General features: G+C 41.7%; 1 protein-coding gene across 1 annotated transcript in view; it reads right to left on the reverse strand.

Annotated features, from left to right (window-relative positions):
• DOK5 (docking protein 5) overlaps positions 1-26031 on the reverse strand; it is a gene marked incomplete at its 5' end in the record, with an annotated part of 68713 nt that overhangs the window by 12385 nt on the left and 30297 nt on the right. Inside the window, 4 exons of the mRNA XM_081326049.1 lie at positions 1597-1786; positions 2646-2765; positions 2875-2989; positions 9603-9710. Of these exons, the coding sequence (XP_081182175.1) occupies positions 1597-1786; positions 2646-2765; positions 2875-2989; positions 9603-9710 (533 nt within the window). The remainder of the gene's footprint in view (positions 1-1596; positions 1787-2645; positions 2766-2874; positions 2990-9602; positions 9711-26031) is intronic.

Genomic DNA, 26031 nt, shown 5'->3' on the forward strand with positions numbered 1-26031 from the left:
TATGGGAAGTGTGTTTTTATTATTCCTTTAAAATGTCCTGAATAAAAAGCACAGGTCTAGAATACCTGTGTTGCATGCAGAAAAGTAACAGGTAGTCCTTGGCTTATGACCACAATTGAGCCCCAAATCTCTGTTGTTAAATGAGATGTTTGTTAAGTGAGTTTTGCCTCATTTTACGATCTTTCTTGCCAGACTTGTTAAGTGAATCACTGCAGTTGATGTTAGTAACCAGTTGTTAAATGAATCCAGCTTTCCTATTGACTTTGTTTGTTTGTTTGTTTGTTTGTTTGTTTGTTTTTATAAACCGCCCTTCTCCTGAGGGACTCGGGGCGGTGTACAGAGTAAGGTAGGTATACAGATTGAACAATAGTGAAAAACAATAGTAAAAACAAACTGGGACCCCAATTAGAGCTATCAGGCCAGGCCGGACTGCTGGAACAGGTAAGTTTTTAAGTCGCGCCGGAAGGTGCGGAGGTCGGGGGCCATCCGGATTTCGGTTGGCAAGCAGTTCCAGAGGGCTGGCGCACCCACTGAGAATGCCCTCCCCCTGGGGGCCACCAGCCGACATTCCTTGAGTGGTGGCACCCTGAGGAGGCCCTCTCTGTGGGAGCGCACAGGACGGTGGGGTGCTGACATTGGCAGAAGGTGCTCCCGTAGGTAGTCCGGACCCATGCCATGTAGGGCTTTGTATGTCATTGTTAGCACCTTGAACTTCACACGGAAGGCAGCCGGAAGCCAGTGCAGCGCACGGAGGAGAGGTGTGATATGGGAGTATCGGGAGGCTCCCAAGAGTGTCCGTGCCGCTGCACTTTGCACCAGTTGAAGCTTCCGAGTGGATCTCAAGGGCAGCCCCATGTAGAGAGCGTTACAGTAGTCTAGGCGAGAGGTCACAAGGGCATGGGTGACTGTACGTAAGGCATCCAGGTCCAGATAAGGCCGTAGTTGGCGAACTAGTCGAACCCGGGAGAAGGCCCCCTTGGTCACAGCTCCTATGTGATCTTTGCCTGTTAGTAGATCACAAAAGGTGATCACACGACCCCGGGATACTGTGACTGTCATAAATATGAGTCAGTTGTCTAGCATCTGAATTTGGGGATGCTGCAATGGTTGTAAGTGTGAAAAAATGGCCATAAGTCACTTTTTTCAGTTTCGCTGTAACTTTGAACAGTCACTAAATGAACTGTTGTAAAATGAGGATTACCTGTATAGCTTTGATTCCGCAGTATCTTCAGATTGGGCTGAAGAAATTAAAAAATATATATCTAAAAGGACCCAAAGAAGGTCCTTGGTAACCAACGTAATACCAGAAAAGATATACAGTCCAGTCTGAATCATATTTCTATAGCTCCCAATATAAGAGACCATAATCAGATTCACACTTGTCAAGAGATTTAGAATATTGGCTGTTCTCCCAAAACCAAACAGACCTACTTCAAATATATTAATAGGAGAGAGAACAGTTGTTGCTGCTGTATATGTCTGGTGGCTTGGTGTGTGTTTTGTTAATAGGATATACCAGGGCTCCAATGCAGAGAGAATTTCCTGTTTTCAACATTATGAAGGGGAAAAAAACCCTGCAGAAAAGAATTTTCTAACCTTCCAGCTTCAAATGTAAACCAGGTTGCATCCCGTCCGTATCGCCGGAGGGCACTTAAAGGCCAAGATACGAGTTTTATTCTGGGATTCTGTATGTCCCAAAGACAGATATTTTCAAATGTTATCTGCAAGGTACATTCTCCGTGCACATCTAAATTAGGTGACGGCATCAAATACACATGGAATCTCTCTGGGAGAAAAAGAAAAGTTTTAAATCAAAATCCTTGCAAAACTAAAAGCCAGCATAATCATAAGAAATCATGCATCACTTTCATGACATTTTCCAATATCCAGATTGCTCCATAATTACCCCCACAATTTTTTTCCTAACAGCCTACAAAATGAAAGAGCAATGTTACATGACTTAGAAAACTTTATTTGATTGTACCACTTCCGTTGGCAGAAGAAAATCGTATTTTTGAATGTCACTGAAATAAACCACTGGTTGTAGAAAAGTAGTTCACTGAGGATAAAAGTTCAGTGTTGTCTTTTGTCTGACATGCTATTTTGCTCTATGGTTTACGTATGTGAAGCCACTTCAAAGACACGAGCCCCAGTGCAATTGTTAATACTTAAATTCTATGAATTTGGGGTACTGCAAGATTCAACCTATAAACTTTCTGTTTCCAAAACTTAGGAACTCAACAGGGTTCTTAGTGGTGTAGAAGAGTATCTTTTGAACATGAACAGTTCCAAAACCCTTGGATAAGCCACTGTTTAGCATTCCTCACATTCCTAACAACAGCTGAGATTGATTCTCATTTCAAATAATTTTTCCTTTGCTTAAAAACGTAGGATTGAAACATTTAACTAAGCAATGCTGAATCTACTTCTGTTGGGTGAGACATAGTTTAACTGCTAAGAGGGAAAGAATGGGGCAAGAGAGAGAGGAGGGCAGAATATAAACAGAGATGTGACTTGCAGATAAAAAAAATATTTGACCAATTTAAATAGTTTAACAAATGAGCATTTCTGGATTTTTATCAAGCCATTTTGAAGGCACCCTGAATGTGTCTACTTGTGGTTATATACAACATGTATTTACATACCATTCTGTTCCCTCTCTACACCAGAAGCCAATAGGTCAGGTTCTCCAAGGCTAATATCATTAATCTGAGTCCCCAGGCACTCAATTTGAAGGACTTTGCACCATTCATCTGCTTCAAGTTCTGCATACAAATGACCAAAAATCTGCAGGTTGGCATGGAGCATTTATAATATTTACAGCTACCACAATTGTGCACACACACATACATTAGTCTATGCCATTAGACCTACCTGATTCACAAGCAAAAGTCCTGGATGTGTCATCATTAAAATATATCCCTACAGCATGTTTCCTTGTGCCTTTTGGCAACCGCAATATATTCTTCACATGATTAAGTTCTGTAACCTGGAATTAAAAATGAAAACAAAAAAAACAGCCACTCGTGAATCTCATTAAGGTTGTTTTACAATGAATATTCTAGGTAACAGGTGCAACCTGACCCGTTGACGCCATCCATTTGGGGTAAAGAACCAAAAGCTCTTTTTTTTTCTACTTCCACAGGCCATTTCCACAGTCAGGTAAGCTTACCTGTGCCTTGTCAGAGTCTGGACTGTACCTACTGATGCAGGAAGGGAGAAATGGAAATACAACATAGTATACAGGTAGTCTTCAACTTACGACCACAAATGAGCCCATTTCTGTTGCTAAGCGAGACATTTGTTAAGTGAATTTTGCCCCATTGTATGACCTTTCTTGCCACATTTGGTAAATGAATCACTGAAGTTGTCAAATTAGTAACACAGTTGTTAAGTGAATCTGGCTTCCCCATTGACTTTGCTTGTCGGAAGATTGCAAAAGGGGATCACATTTATGACGCTGCAACCGTCATAAATATGAGTCAGTTGCCAACCATCTGAATTTGGATCACATGACTGTAGTGATGCTACCAAGAGTTGTAAGTGTGAAAAACGGTGATAAGTCACTTTTTTCAGTGTCGTTGTAACTTCAAACTGTCATTAAACCAACTGTGGTAAGTCAAGGACTACTTCTATGTGTATTAACTTAAAAGGACAAATGAACAGCAAAAGGCAAACATAATTGTCTGGAATATGGTTTACCAAGGAATTGTATTATGAATGTTGAAAGATTAGCAGGGTGATATACCAGCAGTCCCCAACCTTTACAGCTTGGCAACCCAGCGGAGAGGAGAGGGGAACCAGCCCACGCAAGCATCATACAGGTGCGCACGCATGTGCATGCTGGCCCACTACTCGCGCAAGACGAGCTGCGTGCATGCAGGGCAGCCCACTGCTTTTGCAAGTTGAACTGAGTGCATATGTGCTGGCCTGCTGCTCGCACAGGTACTGGGCTGAGGCCCGGGATTTGGGAACCCCTGTGATATACAGTAGCCTCTTGGAGTTAAAAGGTCCTAAGTCAGCACATGAAAACCACCATACCTACATGTCTGTTATACAAGCAACTATTAAACTCATAAGCAGCAATGCTCCCAACTTTTATCCACTTGTAAGTGTATCTACACCTACATGCAGACATATCTTTCTTCTCTGGAGGTGAATGTTACCATACAGAATGCAGAAAAGGAATAAGAAGTAATAAGCTAAAGAAATTAAAGTCATGAAATGAGAAAGAGAAAACCTGCTAAGTCATGTATCTGGGATACCAGAAAGAATGAGATATTTATAGGAACTAGGGGAGGGGGGTGTTAAACTTTAAATATAGAGTTAGGATGAGAATGTCAAAATAGGTAATCGATAAAGGGTTACTTCTCTTTGTGAAGAAAAGATTCAGACTGTCTGAGAACTTTACTTTACTTGTAAGGAGGAAATACCAAAATGGCTTTGTGGTGGTAGGCTCCAAGAGATCCCAGGAACAACATCACAGTTGTTTGTTTGTTGTGTTTGTGTGTGTGTGTGTGTGTGTGCATGCATGCACGCACATGTGAGTGTCTCTATATTTTTCGTATGTATATAGATATCATACACACAAAGACACACACAGGAGAGATATTTAGGGGGCTGGAGGCTAAAACTTGAAGAAAGGTTGCAGGAACTAGGTATGTGTAGTCTAGTGAAAAGGACTAATGATGGCATGATATCCATGGTCCAATATTCGAGGAGATGCCACAAAAAAGGGGGTTCAACCTTTTTTTCTAAAGCACCAGAAGGGGGGAAAAAAGCAATCGATGGAAATTAATCAAGGAGAGAAGCAATCTAGAATGAAGGAGAAATTTCCTGAGAATGAGAACAATTAACCAGTGGAACAGCTTGCCTTCAGAAGTTGTGGATGTTCCATCACTGGAGGCTTTTAAGAAGAGATTAGACAATCATTTGTATGAATGAGCAGTGGGTCCCTTCCAACTCTGTTATTCTGTTGTTCCTGCAATCTATTGGAGCAACTCTCTCAGTCTACACCATTGGGACCACATCCTCTCTAGTTTCTCCTTCATGCCCTGGTATTTCTCCAGTTTCTCATACTCTTTCCTTATGCTGCTGTCACTTGGCATTGCTACATCTTTCACCACTCTATTTATACACATCATACAGAGAGACACACATCCATTTCTAGGTATATTGTTGAAAACTAACTTTCTTTCTCTCTCAATTATCCATATAACACTTTGTCTTTGGTAGCCACTTTTTTCATTTTTCCCCAGCCTGTTGAAATCTGAATTCTGCTTTTGAACACTTACTCAATTTTTTTGTGAAGGTAACTAGATATAGGTGAGATATGACCTATTGGTTGCCCATAATGGCTTTGTGAAGTTTAGGAGAGAACAATTTAATAAAAAGGATGTTTCTCAATCTATTCCCATTATCAGTTCATCCTTAAAGGTCAGATATGGAAAGAGCAATTGCTCTGTCAAAATTTAAAATGAAGAACGATGGGTTTCAACAAACATCTGCACTTTATCAGCTCATAAAGCAAACAATGAAGATTGTTCATTACCAATGACTATTATCTAGACTGAACAAAGTTCTGATTTCATACTACAGATATCAAGAAAGATTCATCTTCCGAACCCAACATCTGCAAACCAAGACAATAAATACACTGATTAGGCAGAATTTCATTCAAAATTCCAAAGGAGGCAATGTTATCTGGAATGGAGTCTGAAGTCACATTGGATGTTTTCAGATAAAGCCAAGTTCAAACTGTTGACATCCTGGAAAACATAGAGCCCTGTCATATTAGAGCAACACCCCATCACAGGTGAGATGTGAGAACAACAGCTTTCTTATGTTGTTGCTCATTTTGAATTTTAATTAAGCTACTTATTCAGAATGATAACAGAAAATAACAAAGATTAATAACGATCACCCCTTAAAGAGATATGTGAACTTCCCTACATTTAGTTTCAGTGAATGACTGCAAGTTTTAACATTATTAGATTGTATCTCTAGCCACCTTATGCTAAGCAAAACATAGGTGATTCCCTGTAGCTACCAGTCCTAGACAACTTTCTATGGGTCAACAGCTCCAATTTGTTCATTTAGGCATCTGATGTTACTAGAATAGTACAGAGATCACAAGATAGAACATGAACTTATTTTTCTTGACAGCTTTTCAGATAATTTAAATATTTTAGTAGTTGAATTAGTGAAATGAAAATGTCTGACCTCCCAGAAACCTCTCACATTTTTAAGATGAAACACGCCCCCCCCAAAATAGCCATTTTGCCATTGATCTTAGAGTACTATAGAGTGCAAACAAAACATTGATGGCCTTGGTGCCCACATCTACCCTAAGTTTGAAAGCCCCAAATATGGTATTTATGGAGTCCTTGGTGCATTCTGAGCTTGGTTATTTCCCTGTGGACATTCCATTACAAACTAGTGATGTTACCTAGTTTGGTAATGAAACAACTGCATTAAAACAATCAAGCTCAGAGAGCACTAAGGATTCCACAGTTCAACCCTGTGTCACAAATACAAATTGTCTTCTGTAGTATCTGTTCCCATGGGGTAACTGCTATAATCTTCTAATAATTCTCCTTATACTGATCCTAACTTTTGTTATTTAAAATTAAATTGGTCAGATTTGAATTGAAAACTCCTTTCCAATGCACATTAGAGGATTCAGACACATTTGTCTTAATCATGGCTTGGATGCTGAATTCTGTCCCATACAAGGAAGAGGTTACAATCAGATGAAGAAGCATTTCATTCACAGGTCCTTCCTGATGATGGAAAAGTTCATCCAAGGCCTCATGTCTATAAATAAAAGTGTTAGTTATAAGTTAGCTGAAGACATCACCAAGTCAGCTGAACAACTGCAAAAAATCACTGAAGTGATAAGAATAAAATTATCAGATCTGGCTCTGTGAAATTAAAACAAATTTAAATCTATGATACTTATTGGAACACACTAGTAAGTTCAATAACTTCAACAATGGCTGTTCAAGCTTTATAATTCTAAATCTGACCATAAGAAACATTACATAATTAGGTCTTGTCAGTAATGGCAACCCCAATTTTCATCATCCATACTCACCCTGCAGTAGATTCCAAACTGTTGAGTTCTTGATGATAATTGAAGATCTGTATTCACCTCGACTTAACAAAATCTTTCAAAACCAGTCTATACTATAAGCTAAAAGGGGGTGGGGGCGGGGGCGGGGTTGAAGTCACCTCGAATTCAAGCTCAATTCCTAGTAGCATAGGAATAGGGGTGACATGATAGCAGCATTATAATATCTCAGAGGTTGCCACAAAGAAGAGGGAGTCAAGCTGTTCTCCAAAGCATCTAAAGGCAGGACAAGAAACAATGGATGGAAACTAGTCAAGGAGAGAAGCAACCTAGAAATAAGAGAAATTTCCTGACAGTTAGAACAATTAATCAGTGGAACTGTTTGCCTCCAGAATTGTGGATGCTCCATCAATCTCTTCTTTAAGAAGAGATTGGACAACTATTTGTCTGAAATGGTATAGAGTTTCACTGTCTGAGCAGGGGGTTGGACTAGAAGACCTCCAAGGTCCCTTCCAATTCTTTCTATTCTATTCTATTCTATTCTATTCTATTCTATTCTATTCTATTCTATTCTATTCTATTCTATTCTATTCTATTCTATTTATATGATATAGGAATATCTTGGCATTATACGGTTCTCCTGAGCTTTTTTCTGGATTTTTTTTATAAATTCCCAGTATAACATACACACTATAGAACCAGACTTAATAATTGCAGCAGGTGTTAGGCAGTAGAAATCCAGAAAAAAATGTAAATTAATAAAGTTTAAAACTTTATTAATTCTTACTGAAATATCTTAATACACCCTAGATAGACATTCTTAGATTAAAATTATCCCCATGATATATGGTAATCATAGCAACATTTTGTTGGTGACTAGTAACTCTGTGTTCAGAGACAGGAGTCCAGGATAAAAATTTATTTTGGGAAGTTATGCATAGCAAGAAATAAAATTCCCTTTTGAGCGAAAAGGAGAAAAGAATTAATTATTACTTAATTCTAGACACTACGTTCAGGCTCTAATTCCTTCATCATTCAGAGATCTTTGGATATAATGCTTACATTTTGTATTAATATTAATTTATTAATATTAATCACGTTTTGTATTAATTATGTGAATGGGAAAGAGAAAGAAATTCAAGATTTAGTTCAATAATTTGTCTACTCCAATTATATGCTTTCTATGCCAACCTAAAATTGGCACAAATTCTACAGACAAGCAATGAAGAAGATAAAAGAATTGGTTAGAATTAAAATATATCTTTATTTTTGTCCTCAACAAAACAAGTGCAGGTGCATAACAAAGAAAAGAACCAGCATATTCATATTTTTCATAGTACAGAAAAACAAGGAATTGGACTAACCAGCATGTTCATTTCACATAATAAGTTTTTTCATATCAAAAATGGCACATTTAATTATGTGATGCAAATTAAGAAAGACCAGATCACTGGGTCAATATCTGTATGCAGCAGTACAACGTTGGTCATGTTGAGAAGAACTGATAAGTCCTTGACCTTTTCTCTGTTTTTCTTTTCCCCATGACTTTTGGACATGGTTTCGAAAATCCTTTATTTTTTATTTCTTAACATTCCAATCACAGCACATAATAGCAAAGCTTTAATAATCAATACTGTACACATTATGCATTAGGCAAATGTAGATGGGGAAATTTTAAGGGGATTTAAGAAGATTCAAGTTTGCACATAGCTTTTAATTTTTAAATGTTTCTCAAGTCAAATAAAAATGGATCAGCTACCAGAAGCTTATCTTTTTTTGCTCCAAAGCTCTTAAACACCACACCTAAATCCCATTTTTAAAATATATTAAGCTGCATTGCCAAAGCTTAAAAAAATAAGTAAATGTCTAGTATAGCTATCATAGCACAACATGGAATTACACATATATTTTCCAGACAGAGTACATGATCCTCACATAATGGGGACACACATACAAACTTATTCACTCACACACTCCCTTCCTCTCTCTCTCTCTCTCTCTCTCTCTCACACACACACACACACACACAGACACACAGAGAGAGAGAGAGAGAGAGAGAGAGAGACAGACACACACTCACTTACACACACACATACACACACTCAAACAGTGGGGGATCAGCCTTCAGTATATTGATTATATTAACATTTAACTAGAAGGGCTGAAAACTATTAAATTTGCATGCCTTAAAAATTTATTCCTTTATTTATCTAATTTCTATAGCACCCTATTCAACCAAGTGACTCTGGTTTCTATATAGGTATAGGTAATACGATTAAGGTGGGGGCAAGGAATGCAAATATCAAGGTGGTGATTCAGATCTCATGGTTAAACTGCCATCTTGATTTCCTTGTCCCCACTGAGACATCCCTAGATTAAGTGCTAATAAAACCAGAACAATCCCAACTTTAACTGTCTTTAAATGACAGTAAACTGTATATGTCTTTAGATGAATTGGCACAAAAGACCAATTTAACTCTGGAAGTTTCATCACAGCAAGAAGCTATCCAATCCTTTACCTCTTTCTTACCTTGTGATAACATCTGAAGTATGCAGCACGCTCATCCGAAAATTTCTCCATTCTTCTGGGCCCTTTGCTGGATGCTTTCTTGAAGACTAGCCAACATCTCTGATAAATCTATGAAAAACATACACAAATATACTTCCCCATGACTTGTATGACAATGATTTTATGAAAATATACACTCATAAATATCTACACAAACCTGTCCATTTAGATACATTTAAATCCTCCATCCAGGATTTAAAATTAGGTCTATGCAATTTGTCCCAGTGATTCCAAGAGACTTGAAGTGCAATTATTTTGGGACCCACCTCAGCAATTATACATCTCAAATAACATCATAGTTTTGAGTTAAGCGATTATACTGTTATAGACCAGTAAATAATTCAAAACCATTGTGCAACTATGAAAATTTTCAGATGTTCTGCACTTACTGCTTTTTTCTTCTCTTACATTCACCGCCCTGAGTCCTTCGGGAGAAGGGCGGTATAAAAATTTAATAAAACTAAAACTAAAAAACTAAACTCATTAATTCATTATCAGACTAGACATGGAAGCCATATTTCTGAATGACTAAAGTAAACAAGGAGAGAAGCAACCCAGAACTAAGGAGAAATTTCCTGACAGTGAGAACAGTTACTCAGTGTAATGGCTTGCCTCCAGAAAGTGTGGATGCTCCAACAGTGGAGGTTTTTAAGAAGAAATCTGACAACCGTTTGTCTGAAATGGTATAGGGTTTCCTGCCTGAGCTGGGTTGGACTAGAAGACCTCTAAACTTCCTTCCAACTCTTTCTTTTATGCTCTTTCGTTTCAATGTCCCTAAGAAGTTCACAGATTACACAAGAATCCTTTTGTAAAGTTTTTTTTTTTTGGCTCTGTGGTGTTTTCATGTCATTTAGGTTTTTTTCAGATACTACATATGGGATAAAACATATTTTAGTATTTCTAGACTGCTCTCAGTGAGACTTTCTTTTACAGCTCGACTGATTGTCTTAGCAGTTTAGAAAACAAGGAGTAATATCAATATCAGTCACAGTCACTGTCCTCCTCCTCCTCCTCAGTCTTCCTCAACCTTGGCAGCTTTATGATGTATGGATTCCCAGAATTCTGCAGCCAGCTTGGCTCCATTAGTAATTTAGGAGAACATTTCAGGACAGGCTTTATCATAAGGAAGCTGTTGATGGCAGCTATTATGTCATTACAGAATGGAATGCAGAACTAAAGAGATGGTGAGTGAATTATTAATGCCATACCAACTTTGCAAACTATTCTGCCAAAGTCAGGTGCAATCTGACCCACTACCTGAATTAAAATATAATTTTGAGCAGAGGGTCGGACTAGATGACCTCAAATGTCCCTACCAACTATTATTATTATTATTATTATTATTATTATTATTATTATTATTATTATTATCATCATCATCATCATCATCATCATCATCATCATCATCATTATCATTATCATTCATTGCACAGTCAGTCAGATATTCAGACTGGATTTGGCTTTTTTTATCATAAAGAGGAAGTCAAGCTATTCTCCAAAGCACCGGAAGGCAGGACAAGAAGCAACCGATGGAAACTAACCAGAAACAGAAGCAACCTAGAACTAAGGAGAAACTTTCTGACAGTTAGAACAATTAATCAGTGGAACAACCTGCCTCCAGAAGCTGTGAATGCTCCAACACTGGAAGTTTTTAAGAAGAGACTGGACAGCCATTTGTCTGAAATGGTATAGGGTTTCCTGCCTGAGCAGGGGGATGGATGAAGACCTTCAAGGTCCTTTTCAATTATTATTATGATTATTATCAATAATAATCATAATAATCACACAGTCAGCCAGATGTTCAAACTGGATTTGGCATTTTTGTCTACCTATCAAGTCCTTACCAAGGACCTGGGATAGGCAGATGTGGTTGTTTGAATTGATGGTATTACAGATATTGTCACAAGATGGAAGCAGTTCCTAGTAAAGCTGCCTTTTGCAATTGACTAATGGCGAATTTGTCAATGCCAATGGTGTTCAAGTGGTGCTCCAGTTGTTTTGGGATTGCACCCAAGATGCCTACTACTATTGGTACTACCCTTGCTTGCCTTTGCCACAGTCTTTCTATTTTTATTTGTAGGTCTTTGTATTTATTATTATTATTATTATTATTATTATTATTATTATTATTATTATTATTATTATTATTATTATTTTATTGTAGACAGTTTCTGTGCATTGAATCAACAAGGTAAATAGTGGGAGGGGATGTTCCATTTTATTTCATGGAACAAAGCACCACTGAATGGTTCTGATGTCCCTTCCCCATTTACTTATCCTCCAATCATTTACATCAGTAGGATGTCACTCTGGACCAAATACCTAAAACCTTACAATTTTGTATTCTCAAATCAGTTACTTAAAAACATGTCTGTTGTTTATTATATTGTCAAGAAAGTGTCAGAATAGACATTGATCAACAGCTGGAAGAGAGAATGCAAGCCCCACTTCAATTCATGATGATAATGGTGATGATGATGCAACACTTCATCAAATTGCTCTTGACCAATAGCAACCACATAGATTTTGTCAATGAGGATCTGCCCCTAATCTAATTCTTCAGCTCTTCCAATAGTACACACAACACTACTATAACTAAGTCTACCCACCTTTCTGCTGGTCAAGTTCTTCTCTGTCTTTCCACTTTTCCAAGTATTAGATTCTGGTCTAGAGCAGGGATATCAAACTTTTTTTCCCATTGCCGCGGTTTCGGCATGACACATCCAGCCCGCAGGCCAGCAGTTTGACACCCCTGGTCTAGAGAGTTATGTCTTGATATAATGATATTATATAAATGTTCAAATGGGGTAGAAACTGCAGTACATTGCAGCTTGTGTTATCTTAACAAAAGTGTCAGAACCTGTAGATGCCTTGGGAAAAATGTAGGATTGGGAATAGTCTTGAGAAAGTTCAGCTTCAAATGTATTATGCTCCTACTTACTTTCCCCTTTCTGTTTCAACCTTATGTTATTCACCCAGTCATCAAATGTGATGGGCATAAAATGATTAAATGTTGTTTAGCAGGAACATGAAATGTAGTTTGGGAAGATCTTGAATAAGAAGATTTTGATAAGTGTAAATATTTATATATCTTGGTTGCAAGGCTTTGATATGTTGGAACGTTAGAAGATAAATGGGGATGCAGGATAAGCTTAACTTTTATTCATTGACCATGTAAGCCAGTTATAATCACATAATGACAACCACTACCTCTGATTTAGTCTACATTTAGTGCATGATCTCCAAATCTCAATGGAGAGTTTATAATTGAAAAACCTAGCTGAGTTTTTGGATTCTTCCCAGCTCCTTATTTTATCTTGCCTTTTCTTCTCTGCTCTCTTCTGTCCTGATAAATGTACTGATCTACTATGGTTAATAGATTTTTCTTTAAGGACCAAATGTTACTGTGTTTACTTTACAGTAGGCAGGAACTTCTGATTCCATATGAGGAGATAGAATGTAGCAAGCTGGATTCCCAGCAGGTAGGGGGTGCACTCCAGACAAATAAGAGTAACTCAGTCAAGATATCTTGTGTGAGAGAAAGAAGGTAAAGACAGCTCCTTCCTAATAATTCCCAGAGTATATGATGGATGTGTATAATAGAATGCTTAGTCTGGCAAGATTCTGTCTATAGGTGTGGACCAATAAAGAATTCAGTTTGAAAGAATCACTAGATGTCTTTCTTGGTTTGGGGGCCTATCAAACTAGGGCAACTAAATCTAGTACCACCAAGGGTCTGAGCTAACTGAAATGGACATAAATGACACAACATCTATAAGCTAAAAATGAAGGCATTGTAACCACAGAGAGTCTACTATTTCACACTTCAAAACAGCAACAGTTATTAACATACAATTGTTATGTTGTGCATTACAACTGTAACGTACAATCAGGCTTGTTCTTTGTTAAAATCAATTTCCTTGGCAACAACTTCTCCTGCTGTGGCTTTAGAAGGCAGTGCACAATAAGTGCCTAGTATTTATAAGTGCAAGACTTTTTGTAAGATTTGTAATTTCTTAAAAATTACAGGTGGGTAGATGTAACCTCTGGAACAGAAATTTGATGGCTAGAAGATTAAATTTCAGTCTTCATGCTTCCCTCTTTTAACATATGCAATCAAGCCATCTTTTGTAATACCATATTGATATCACAATTGATTCAACTTACCACAGTCAAACTAATGGCAGAAAGTTTTTGAATTTTATGATCATGCCACAAAAGGATCACCCACTGTAAGGTAGATGGTCACTTAACACTGATTTGTCAAAAGGCAAAACAATGAGAATTTTCCTTAAGAAGATCCCCATGTTAGACCTTTTTTTTTTCTGGGTACGTGAGGATTTATCCAGGCAAAACATTCGACTGAAAATCCTCAGGTTGCATTTCTTAAGTGTACCTGTGAGATCTTTGTAAAGCTCATGGGCCATTTTAAATTAAAATCATGCTAGATAAACAGTTGAATAGCTAAGAAAAGTCATGAAGAACAGGTATTCTATCTGGAAAATAAGGCCAGTTGGGGGATATATTATAGAATTCTAAAAGTTACTGTGCTGAAACTAACAATGTATATGTGATGAGACAGACATGTTGATAACCTTCTGCAAGGTGGATGCTATAGGACATATTGTCAGTTACTTTATTCTTATCACAAAGGATGATGACATCAGTGAACTGAACTCTGAAGCAACAACTTCTCTGAATACAGACATTAAAAGAGTAAAAATAACAGAGTTGGAAATGACCCTGGAGGTCTTCTAGTCCAACCCCTTGCTTGAGCAGGAAACCTTAGACCAGACATGTCAAACTCGCGGCGTCACATGACATCACGAGCAATGGGGTGGGCGTGGCTTCCAGATGACGTGTCCGGTCTATGGGCTGGCAGTTTGACACACCTGCCTTAGACCATTTCAGACAAATGGCTGTCCAGTCTCTTTTTAAAACCCTCCACTGACGGAGTGTTGTATAGCCAGTTCGTTGCAGGCAATAAGCGAGACAAAAGGTTGCAAACAGGAACATGCTTTATTGAGGCAAAGAGGAACAGAACTGAAACAGTGGCTGCTGCACAGCTACTTATATGGTTGGCCACTAGGTGGCCACTAGGTTTAAAGGGTAGACCAGGACTCTTGGGTTCACATGAGTCGAATTGACTCAGATCCCTTTGGCTGGCCATTCCTGGTCAGCCCAAACCAAAGTCCAATGTGTAGCTGGGTCAGCGGAGCTGCTGCCTTGTTTGGGTTGTCCTTCCCCGTCAGGAGACCCAAGTTGCACTCCCGGACTGTGTCCATCTATGGCCACCTCCCCGTTGTAATGACTGAATGAGTCCTCAGAGCATGTGAACTGCTCTGTTAGGCTGCCGGCTGCTGGCTCTTGTTGTGGACCTGCTGTGAGATCCTTGTTTAGTGGCTGTTCTGTGAAATGCCTTTGCAGCTGATCAATATGTCGGCAAATGACTCCCCCCCCATCCAGGACCACCTCATAGGAGAGGGGTCCTGAGACCTTAACAATTTTACCCAGCACCCACAAGTTATAAATAAAATTATTATTATTATTATTATTATTATTATTATTATTATTATTATTATTATTATTATTATTATTATTATTATTATTATTATTATTATTATTATTATTATTAAGTTCCCATGCCCGTAGTTCCGGGCCCACACCCCATCACCCACTTGCAACCCCCTTGGTGCCTTTGGGCATGTGGTGTCTGCTGCTACCCGGTCAGGATGCAAACTGTCCAGTTTCATGATTAATCTTCTTCCCCAGTGAAGCTCTGCTGGGCTTTTGCTCGTTTCTGTGCAAGGCATAGTGTGCTGGAAAAGCAAGAAATCAGCTAGCCTATGGTGCCAATCCCCTGAAACAATGCACTTGAATCACTCTTTCGTCATACACACCATGCATTCAGCCTGCCCGTTAGTCAAGGGGTGAAAGGGAGCCGATGTTACAGGCCTTATGAAGTTAGCCCTCAAGAAGGCCTGAAATTCTGATGCTGTGAACTGGGCCCTGTTGTCCAAGACTAAGACGTCTGGCAGTCCATGTGTAGCAAAAAAGCTTCCTAAGCACCTGGATGGTCCTAGCAGTAGTCATAGTAGTTATAGGAATTACTTCCAAACATTTAGAGTGGCTGTTGACCAGTATCAAAAACAGCTGTCCCTGAAAGGGCCCAGCAAAGTCAATGTGAATCCTTGACCACGGTGTATGAGTCTCCTCCCATCGGTGGACAGGAGCCTGTGGCATCTGTGGTCTGGACTGTTGACATGTGTAACACCTGTGTACTTGGGCCTTGATAGCCTTATCTAACCCTGGCCACCAAAGGTAGCTTCGTGCCAGTGCCTTCATCTGGACTATGCCCGGATGGCCCTCATGCAGAGACTGGAGCACACAGTACCTTAATGAACTGGGGACAATAACCCTGCCCCCCCCCATAGAATGCAGCCTTTGTGAGCTGAGAGTTCATGTCTACGTGTGAAGTAGCTTTGGAACTCAAGTCCTGGGCTATTTTCCAGCCACCCATGACAATACCCTGCTTAAAATTTTATCTGCGGCAGTTTCTGCAGCGACATCCCCAGCATGGAGGGGAAGTTCAGGCAAATCTTGAATTGACAAGATGCGAGCTGCTGGAGCAGGATCTGGCTCCATGTGTGGCAATGGCAACCTGCTAAGGCCGTCTGCGTGGCCCATGTCTTTGCCAGGTTTGTGAACCAGTGTGTAGCTGTAGGCTGACATAAAAATGGACCACCTTAACATTTTGGGGGAAAGTATTTGAGGTGTCTCCCTGTCTGTGATAAACAACCCCAATAATGGCTTGTGGTCAGTGAAGACCGTGAATTTCCAGCTGTACAAATAATTGTGGAATTTTTTAACCCTGACCATGATGGGCAGAGCCTCTTTGTCAATCTGAGCATAATTGCACTCAGCCAAGGACAATGTCCTTGAATAATAAGCAATGGGGACTTGAGTCCCATCAGCTAACAAATGGCTTAGTACAGCTCCCACCCCATAAGGGGATGCTTCACACGCAATGTAGACTGACAAGTTTTCATTAAAGTGTGTAAGCACTGAATTTGAGGACAGTAGTGATTTTGCTGCCTTAAAACTATTTTCCTGAACCTTGGTCCACTTCCACGGGGTGTTCTTGTCTAAGAGCCGGTGTAACAGCTCTGCCACTGTGGCCTTGTTAGGAAGAAACGCACAGTAAAAATTCAGGAGACCCAGGAATGCCTGGAGCTCTCCTTTGGATCTGGTCAGTGACCGTTACACAGGTACACCATTGAGCAACCTTTAAGCAGCATTCAAACAGACGTGTGAATCAGTAGAAGTAAAAATCCCAATACATTACATGGAGCACCCACAACTTCAGGAGGCAAGTCATTCCACTGATTAATTGTTCTCACTGTCAGGAAATTTCTCCTTAGTTCTAGGTTGGTTCTCTCTTTGCTTAGTTTCCATCCATTGTTTCTTGTCTTGCCTTCTGATGCTTGGGAAAATAGATTGACCCCCTCTTCTTTGTGGCAGCCCCTCAAATATTGGAACATTGTTGTCATGTCATCCCCAGTCTTTCACTTTGTAATACTTATGAACTTTCAAGTTATGAACTTTCGCCAGTACGAACAATTCTATCCACAACTGCAATTTAGAAGATCTGGAAAGTCGAGAAAAGACTGGGAAGCGTTAGTTACTGGTGTGTTGGATATGTATACCACACACTAGATACTAACTCTTTCCTGCTGTCTTCTGCCTCCTTTTCCCAACTTCCTTTGCTGCCACTATGTAAAGTAAGAACTATATTACACCTGTTTTTTTATGTTTGTTAGATTTGAGAACAAAACTGACTTGGAACTTAAGCTGTTCGTAAGTATAGCACTGTCTATACTAGGAGCACCAGGGGCCCATCATTAGTGTAATATTCCCAACAGGTCTCTTATAGGCCTCATCTCAACGTAGTAGCTTATGTTACAAACTTGGAATTCTATATTGTAAATACCAAAAAAAAAATCCTATCACTAACCTGTAGTTTCTTTTCCTCCATAAGCCCAACAGTAAATTAAATACAAAGTTAAAAATAGTACAGTACAAGTTTACAGTACATCCAATAGTCCCAAAATTATATTGGAGACAACTTTCAAGCAACCATCCCATTTAAAGAAAGTAAAGTGAAACTAGATGGGGAAAGGGGTCCGGAATTATAGTTAAAAAAATGAATTCATGCCTTCATCAAAGCATTGGTAGAATGAATACATTCCACCCCATTAATTTACCATTAAAAAGTCTATTCTATTAACATTGTCAACTACAATTATATGCATTCTGGTTTCACATCCCTATTTCTAATAAGTTTTTCTCCAAATTTCTTATTTCTCACATCATACAGGCAGAAATGAAGGAGTACTCAAAAGAGCACTACTTTTTAGGGTTTTTTTTTAGTTTTGCCAAATCAAATTACAATTCCTCTTACATATCAAATATGTTTGTCAGATGCCAAGAGATCTGTTCTTTGAGAAATGCAACTGAAGCCAAGAACCTTTTGGAATGCATTAAATAAACTGCATTCTGTTTAGATTGTTTCCCATTCTGGAAGTTTTAAAAAGAATTGCCTTACTGACCCCAGAAGGCATGAATTAGATCTTCTATCAGCAAAGCCTCAGATCTACCATTTGTTGTTTTTGTCCAGTTGCTGAAATCTCACATTTAGGATGTCAGCTATCAAAAATGCACCACAGCAGAAGAATGGTGATCCTTGATTGTACAATATGCAAGAGTAAGAAATCAAAATCTCTAAAAGGTATAGAGGAACTCCCTAATTTTCACCATCTGATGAGGATGAGAAGGAAGGAAGGAAGGAAGGAAGGAAGGAAGGAAGGAAGGAAGGAAGGAAGGAAGGAAGGAAGGAAGGAAGGAAGGAAGGAAGGAAGGAAGGAAGGATAACAGTTGACTTTCAGAATGCATCTGCAGCTTGTGAAGACCACAGCTCTCCCCAGTTGCATCCCATTTAGTCATCTATAGAAATTCTCAATCATCCAGGTCATAGCTGTCCCTGCCTTTTGGAAAAAGCACTTTTGGGAATCCCATTTAGTCCCTTCAACCAGGATCCATCCACAATTCTACCTGGAGCAAACCCACTTATCAGAGGTGACTTTTCTTTTTTCAGACCTGATTTTGCCCATTCATTAAGTACCACTTCTTTTCTTAAGCCCCAGAGATGAAGTGAGTTGAAGGATCCCATTAAGCAGAAACAATGGATCCTTCATTGGACAGCTTCTCTGCATGTACACAATGGAGAATTCTTCACTTGGAGTGGATAAAATTACTTAATCATCCTTCCTGTAGACCATCATGAATAGATCAAGGCCAAACTTAGTGAGCAGGGCCTACCACACATTTGATTATTCCTCAAGATGGCCCCATTTTACTCCCAAAATAACAGTATGTTTTGTATTCTACATTTTTAACATAGAGTGAAGCAGTTCCAAATTGCAATTGATGTTTAAAACTTACATCTGTTCAACCTGTTGCCTATTCAACAATTCTACAGAGGAGAGGAAGCCATTCTATACATTGACCAAATGAGAAAGGCTTCCAAATGTCCTCCAGCTACATCCTTCAGAAGCATTTAGGTCAGGGGTCTTCAAACTTGGCCCTTTTAGGACTTGTGGACTTCAACTCCCAGAATTCCTTAGCCAGCATGCCTGATTTAGGTCTATAAATAAGATTATTGAACATTAAGCATTAAATGTTTAACAATTATTTTTTTTCTTAAATAATTACATTATTGTTTCTCTGAATGCTATCATATCCATTGATAGCAGTTTATCAGATAATCTACTGTTTGTGTCTTTCTGCTCAATTGAATGTGGGTAAATGAAGCTGTTTGAAGAACACAGTTAAATAGAGGCCCTCATTTTTCTTTTCTTTTCCTTTTTTCAAGTACTACTGTATCTTTGACAAGCCATTCAGGTGATAAAACTGTTGTCAGAGCATCAAGCAGAAAGTCTCATCCCAGAGCATCCACATATTTTGGATTTATTCTAAACATGTATTGGGAAGAAAGGAACTTCAAATTTAGTCTACTACTTTATTTTCCTTTGGGGAAAAGTATCAAGGCTCAAAAATACAACATCCATCTTTTGCAAGCAAGATAGCTGTAGCATCTCCAGATAGCATTGGGGTGGCGGGGGGAATCTTCTCTTTGAAACATTGGCAGTTGTTGGAATTAACCATTGTTCACATTTCTCTCTGCTAACCCAGGAATGGTCAGCCCATGACATCATGGTGTTCATCTTCAAATCTTGGCAATTACAGGTAGAGTAGATAATGATAGGGGAAGCTGAGAGTTGAGGTTCAGCAACATAAAGAAGGCCACAACTTGTCCAACTTTGAACTATGTAATTTATAAATCACAACTGGAGGGATCCACATGCTGAATCAAGCTATAAACCATACACTTAGATATATAAAATTCATCTTATTAATATAAGAGCATCAATGAAATCCTTGGATTCCTGCTTTGGAAAACCACTATCTTATCTCTGTTCCAAGAAGCAGAAAAAATATTTTGCTTCCCACTTTGCCTTTCATCATTCCTATACCACTATTCCTGAGCCAGGGAGGGTGGGAGGGAGGGAGGGAGGGAGGGAGGGAGGGAGGAAGGAAGGAAGGAAGGAAGGAAGGAAGGAAGGAAGGAAGGAAGGAAGGAAGGAAGGAAGGAAGGAAAGAAGGAAGGAAGGAAGGAAGGAAGGAAGGAAGGAAGGAAGGAAGGAAGGAAGGAAGGAAGGAAGGAAGGAAGGAAGGTAGGTAGGTAGGTTACAGGGGCATCCTCAAAAGCCACATCCATTCTACTACAAAACATAACCTGTGTTCAGGTGAAAAAATAAAGCAATATCACTGTTTAGCAAGTTCAATGAAATGCATTGTCAGGATTTCATTTTTTGTTGTGTATAAGGATTGCAGAAAAACATGCATAAGAACAAAGGAGGTTTAATGTATCCCTGAGTGCTGATTCTTCAAAATGATTAATTTGCTGCTTTCATTAAAGCCAAGGAATAGCAACGGCTTCACTTTTCTCTATTGATCCCAAGCATATGGCAACTATTAAGGCAGGTTTTTCACAGCCAAGAAGCTAAGCAGTAGCAGTTTGTTCTAAACAAGGAGGATCAAATATCTGAAGGAATGCCAGAAATAAATGAGGTTGGGTCATTTCCACCAGCCCCAGACAGACACTTACAACTTCAGCTCAACATCTGCATAAACAAGCTGCCAATAACTAGGAAAGCTCACCTAATGACACTTTAAAACACTGAAAATGTAAGGGGAAAAGACAATTAGTAGATTCTGACAATAGGCCTTGGCATGGCTCTTAATTGCGATCTGCGTTAGAATTAAGTTTCTCATTTAAGCCTTTAAACATTTCTGCACTCTGAGCTATGACAAATGCCTCCATTAAACCAAGAAAGAACTTTGCAAACAAAGTTTGTTCATTGTGACATAATTTGCCTAACCGTACAGGGAATCATTGGTTAATGACATCAACTGGGACTGGAATTTCTATCACTAAGCAACATCATGTGACCGCATCACTTAGTGATGGCAGTTCCTGCATTTCCTGGTTGCCATTGTTAAGCAAATCACCATGGGCCATTAAGTGAAGATATCACGTGTTCTCCATTTGCAATCTCCTGCTGGCTTCCCCACTGACTTTGCTTGTAGGAAGCTAGAAAAGCAGGTTGCATGTGACCGTGGGACATTGCAACATTGCAACTAGGAGTCAGGTGTCCAGACTGTGATCATGTGATTGTGGAGGGTGCTTGACAACCAGAACTTCAAGGCTCAATTGCAAATACCAAAGATGCACTGCTGAGGCAGGTTAAGTGAGGACTGCCTGTAATTTATTGAACAAACTGCTGTTGGGAGGGTACATGTAATATACTATTACGAACAATGGTTGGCCCAGTGGCCAAGATCCTCAGAAGGATTGAAAGCCACAATCCTGCTGAAGACACATCACGCATGTAAATTGAATTTTCAGGAATGTTGTCTTTAAAAATATCTTATTGGTGTTGTTATTTTATTTCACATTTTAGGACTAATATGAATGTTGATTTCAAAATGAGTCACAGCATCCCAACAGTTTGCAGAAATCATAATGAGAAAGAAAAACCTCTGAGAGTTGCAAAACTTTGATGCTCAAACAGGGTATTATAGGATGCCAAATAAGAACATAATCTCATGAGAGTTCAGCTTTCCTAGGTAATATTGCAAGATTTCTTTTTCTTTTTTATGACTACCTAAAAATGTTTAGAACTCACAGTGAAATTCTTTTACCTCAGATGATTAGAGAAATAATGAAATGTATACCACTGGACCTATTTTAAAAACATAGGAAAAATAGGCAAATTATGGAGAAAAAAAACAGTACTTAAAAGACAAGACATTTCTTCTGGGTTTCAAACAGCAACCTTCCCTATACAAAACAAATGTTATAACCATTATGTTATTAGAGCTTTCCTGATAGATAGTTCAAACTCAGACATGTCAAACTCATGATGTCACGTGACATCATGCAACGTATCATGACTTTTTCCCCATTGCCGGCAATGGGGTGGGTGCAGTTTCGTTGTGATGCATCCAGCCCATGAGCCAGCAGTTTGACATGCCTGTTCTAACTGATTAGAAGAGGGGTCTTCAAACCTGGTCCTTGTTGTGACTCAGGGCCAGCCTGTGGGCCCGGCTGCCGGCTCAGATGTATCGGATGACTCAGATGAGGGGGAGGAGGGAGACGAACTGGCTGATGATGGCTTGGAGGCTTGGCAGAGCTCCCAGCCGGGGCCCTCTTCTCAGCTGCGTGAGCCCGATAGTGCGGAGGATGATGACCCACAGCTGGCCCTGTTCAAGGACGCCCGACGCAGGAGGCAGTCGAGCAGGACTAAGCAGAAAAAGGCTGCGGGTCTCCTCGGGAGGAGGCACAGGGAGACCACGCCCTGAACTCTAAATAAAAGGAGTGTTTGGGGAGGGGCTGGTTGCTGAAAGCAACCCTTCCGCTTGAGGATTCAAGTTCCTGTGTTTCTTGTTCTGTTGTTTTGCTTGTGAATTAAACTTGGCAGACGCTTTGCAGCCTCAGACGCTCTCCAGTCTCTACTGCTTGAACAGGGGTTTGCCTTATTACAAGGCCGGTAGTTGGCTGGTTCAGAACAGTATGCTTTCAGCCTCCCACCCCTTACTACTACGATGGAGCAGCTTCTTGCCGAGAATGCTCAGCTCACCCAGCAACTCACTTTGCTGGCAGCTCAGGTGGCTCAACTGCAAGCTCAGGTACATGCTGCACCCCCACCCAGGAGGAAATGTCAGATAGCTATGCCGGATAAATTTGCTGGCAATCCAGAACTGTTTCCTGCCTTCTTGGGACAATGCCAGCTTTTTATCAGCGTGAGAGCAGCTGATTTCCCCACTGACCGAGATAAGGTGGGATTCGTGTTGAGCCTTCTGTCGGGGGATGCAGCTCGTTGGGGCACGCCTCTGCTGGCACAGCCTAGCCTTTTGTTGGATAACTTTGGGGGGTTTTGTGACCATATGCGCCTCATGTACGAGGACCCAATTAAGGCGCAGACCGCCACCCGACGCCTGAAAGCTCTGAGGCAGGGTCAGCGCCCCCTGCAGGCCTACATCAGCGATTTCCGGCTGCTTAGCCAGGATTCCGCCTGGAATGAGGCTGCGCTCGTGGATGCCTTCCAGGATGGCTTGTCGGAGGAGATGTTGGATGAGCTGGCCCGCGTGGACATTCCCTCAGACCTGAATGGGCTGATCCATCTTTGTCTGCGAATCGATGCCCGGCTGCAGCAGCGAAAGAGTCGCCGTGCCACCCCACAGACCCCTGCCGCCCCTGTTGTGCGTGAGCCCCCAGTCCAGAGGGAGGAGCCAATGGAGCTGGGTGCCGCCAGGTCCCGTCTCTCGGTGACGGAAATGGACAGACGACGATCGGGGGGGTTGTGTTTTTACTGTGGGGACCCTGGACATTTGGCCGCTTCTTGCCCGAAGAAGCGTCAGCGGGCGTCAGTGACCAAGCCTGCGCCGAGAAAGTCCCCTGCTTTGCTGTCGGGAAACGGCCCGAGCCCGATCTAGACGGTGTGATAGATCGGGCGACTCACAACGACCACGCCGAGCGACGCCGTTCCGACGGTGCCTGTGAACCTCCACGGCATTTGATTTTGGAGGCACGTCTGATCCTTCCTGGCAAGCCAGAGGGGATTCCGGTCCATGCCTTAATTGACTCTGGGGCTACCACTAACTTTATGGACTCGGCCTTCGTGGCCAAATGGGCTGTTCCCCAGTGTCCGGTGGATCCGCCCATGCTAGTGGAGACCATCGATGGTCGAGTGCTCCTGTCCGGGCCTATTACGGCCGCCACGCAACCCGTGTGTATGGCCATCAGTTCCCATGTGGAGGCCATCCAGTTCTACATCACTTCGGATCTGCACTTCCCCGTGGTCTTGGGACTGGCGTGGCTCCGGGCGCATGATCCACAGATCTATTGGTCTCAGAACTTGGTCACCTTCCCAAGTTTGCAGTGCGTGGACCACACCCGCCATATCTGTGCCGGCCAGGTGGAGGGTTCCTCAGGGGTTTCCTTGCCTCCCGAACTGTCCGACTTTGCTGACGTGTTCAGCGAGTCAGAGGCGGATCAATTACCCCCGCACAGGCCCTACGACTGCTCCATTGATCTAGTCCCTGATGCGCCTCTCCCAGTGGGGCGTTTGTACTCCATGTCGGAGCCCGAGTTGGCTGCATTGCGGGACTTCCTGACTAAGAATTTGGCTCATGGTTTCATCCGGCCCTCGTCCTCGCCAGTGTCTGCGCCCGTGCTCTTCGTCAAAAAGAAGTCGGGCGAGCTACGGCTTTGCTGTGACTACCGGAAACTCAACGCCATCACGGTGCGTAACCGCTACCCGCTGCCCCTCATCCCCGAGCTCTTGGACCGACTCCGGGAGGCTAAGATCTTCACGAAACTGGACCTGCGTGGAGCTTACAACCTCGTCAGGGTTCGGCCGGGTGATGAGTGGAAGACGGCGTTTGGTACTCGCTATGGACATTTCGAGTACACGGTGATGCTGTTTGGCCTGACCAACGCCCCCGCTGTGTTTCAGCATTTTATGAACGACATCTTTCGGGATCTGTTGGACCAGTTTGTCGTGATTTACCTGGACGACATCCTGATTTACTCCCCGTCGCGTGAGGCGCACCATCAGCATCTCCGTCAGGTCCTGCAGCGCCTCCGGAAACATCGGCTGTTTGCCAAGTTGGAGAAGTGCCAGTTCTACCAGGTGACCATCGATTTCCTGGGTCACCGCATTTCTCCTGAGGGCATCGCCATGGAACCGAGTAAAGTTGAGTCGTTGCAGAGTTGGCAACCCCCGCGTCGCGTGAAGGATCTTCAGCGACTTCTTGGATTTGCCAACTACTATCGAACATTCATCCCTGGCTTTGCTGCCTTGACAGCCCCCCTCACCCGGCTCCTGCAGAAGAAGACTCGGTTCCAGTGGAACGCCCCCGAACAACAGGCGTTCCAAGCTTTGAAGGACGCCTTCATGAAGGAGCCCATCTTGAAGCATCCTGACCCGCAACGGCCGTTTGTCGTGGAGGCGGACGCCTCCGACATTGCCATTGGGGCCATGTTACTCCAGGCAGCGACGCCCAACGGTACCCTTTTTCCTTGCGCATATCACTCTCGGAAATTGAATCCCTCGGAGCGCAACTATACTATCTGGGAGAAGGAGCTGCTGGCCATCAAGGCGGCATTCGAGGCTTGGAGGCATCATCTGGAGGGGGCGCGGCATCAAATCGAGGTCCGGACGGACCACAAGAATCTGGAAAGCCTGCAGACCGCTCGGAATTTGAACCAACGCCAGATCCGGTGGTCCCTCTTCTTTGCGAGGTTTGACTTCCGGGTGCGGTACATACCAAGCGGGCACAACCAGAGAGCGGATGCTCTGTCCAGGAAGCCCGAGTACACCCGAGCGGAAGACAAGCTTCCGCCCAGGACAGTGATCCCCGTCGAGTCTTTTGCTGCGGTGCGGGAGCCGGTGGATATACGGGCTCGGATCCGGGAGGCGCAGCAGCAGGAGGCGTGGGTGGCTCAGCGGAAGGAAGAGGTGGGGCCAGATTCGCCTTGGTCGGTCACGGATGGACTCCTGTATTATCGTGACCGGCTCTATGTACCAGGAGGGCCACTCAGGGGACTCGTCCTCAGCCAGTGTCATGATAACCCGGCTGCGGGGCATTTTGGCCTGTTCAAGACTCTGAACCTGGTCTCCCGTACCTTCTGGTGGCCCCGAGTCCGACACGACGTCCAGTCTTATGTCACCTCCTGCGTCCCATGCAGGCAGGCCAAGTCAGC

This window comes from Vipera berus, assembly GCF_964194415.1.
Source record: "Vipera berus genome assembly, chromosome: 3".
NCBI lineage: Eukaryota > Metazoa > Chordata > Lepidosauria > Squamata > Viperidae > Vipera > Vipera berus.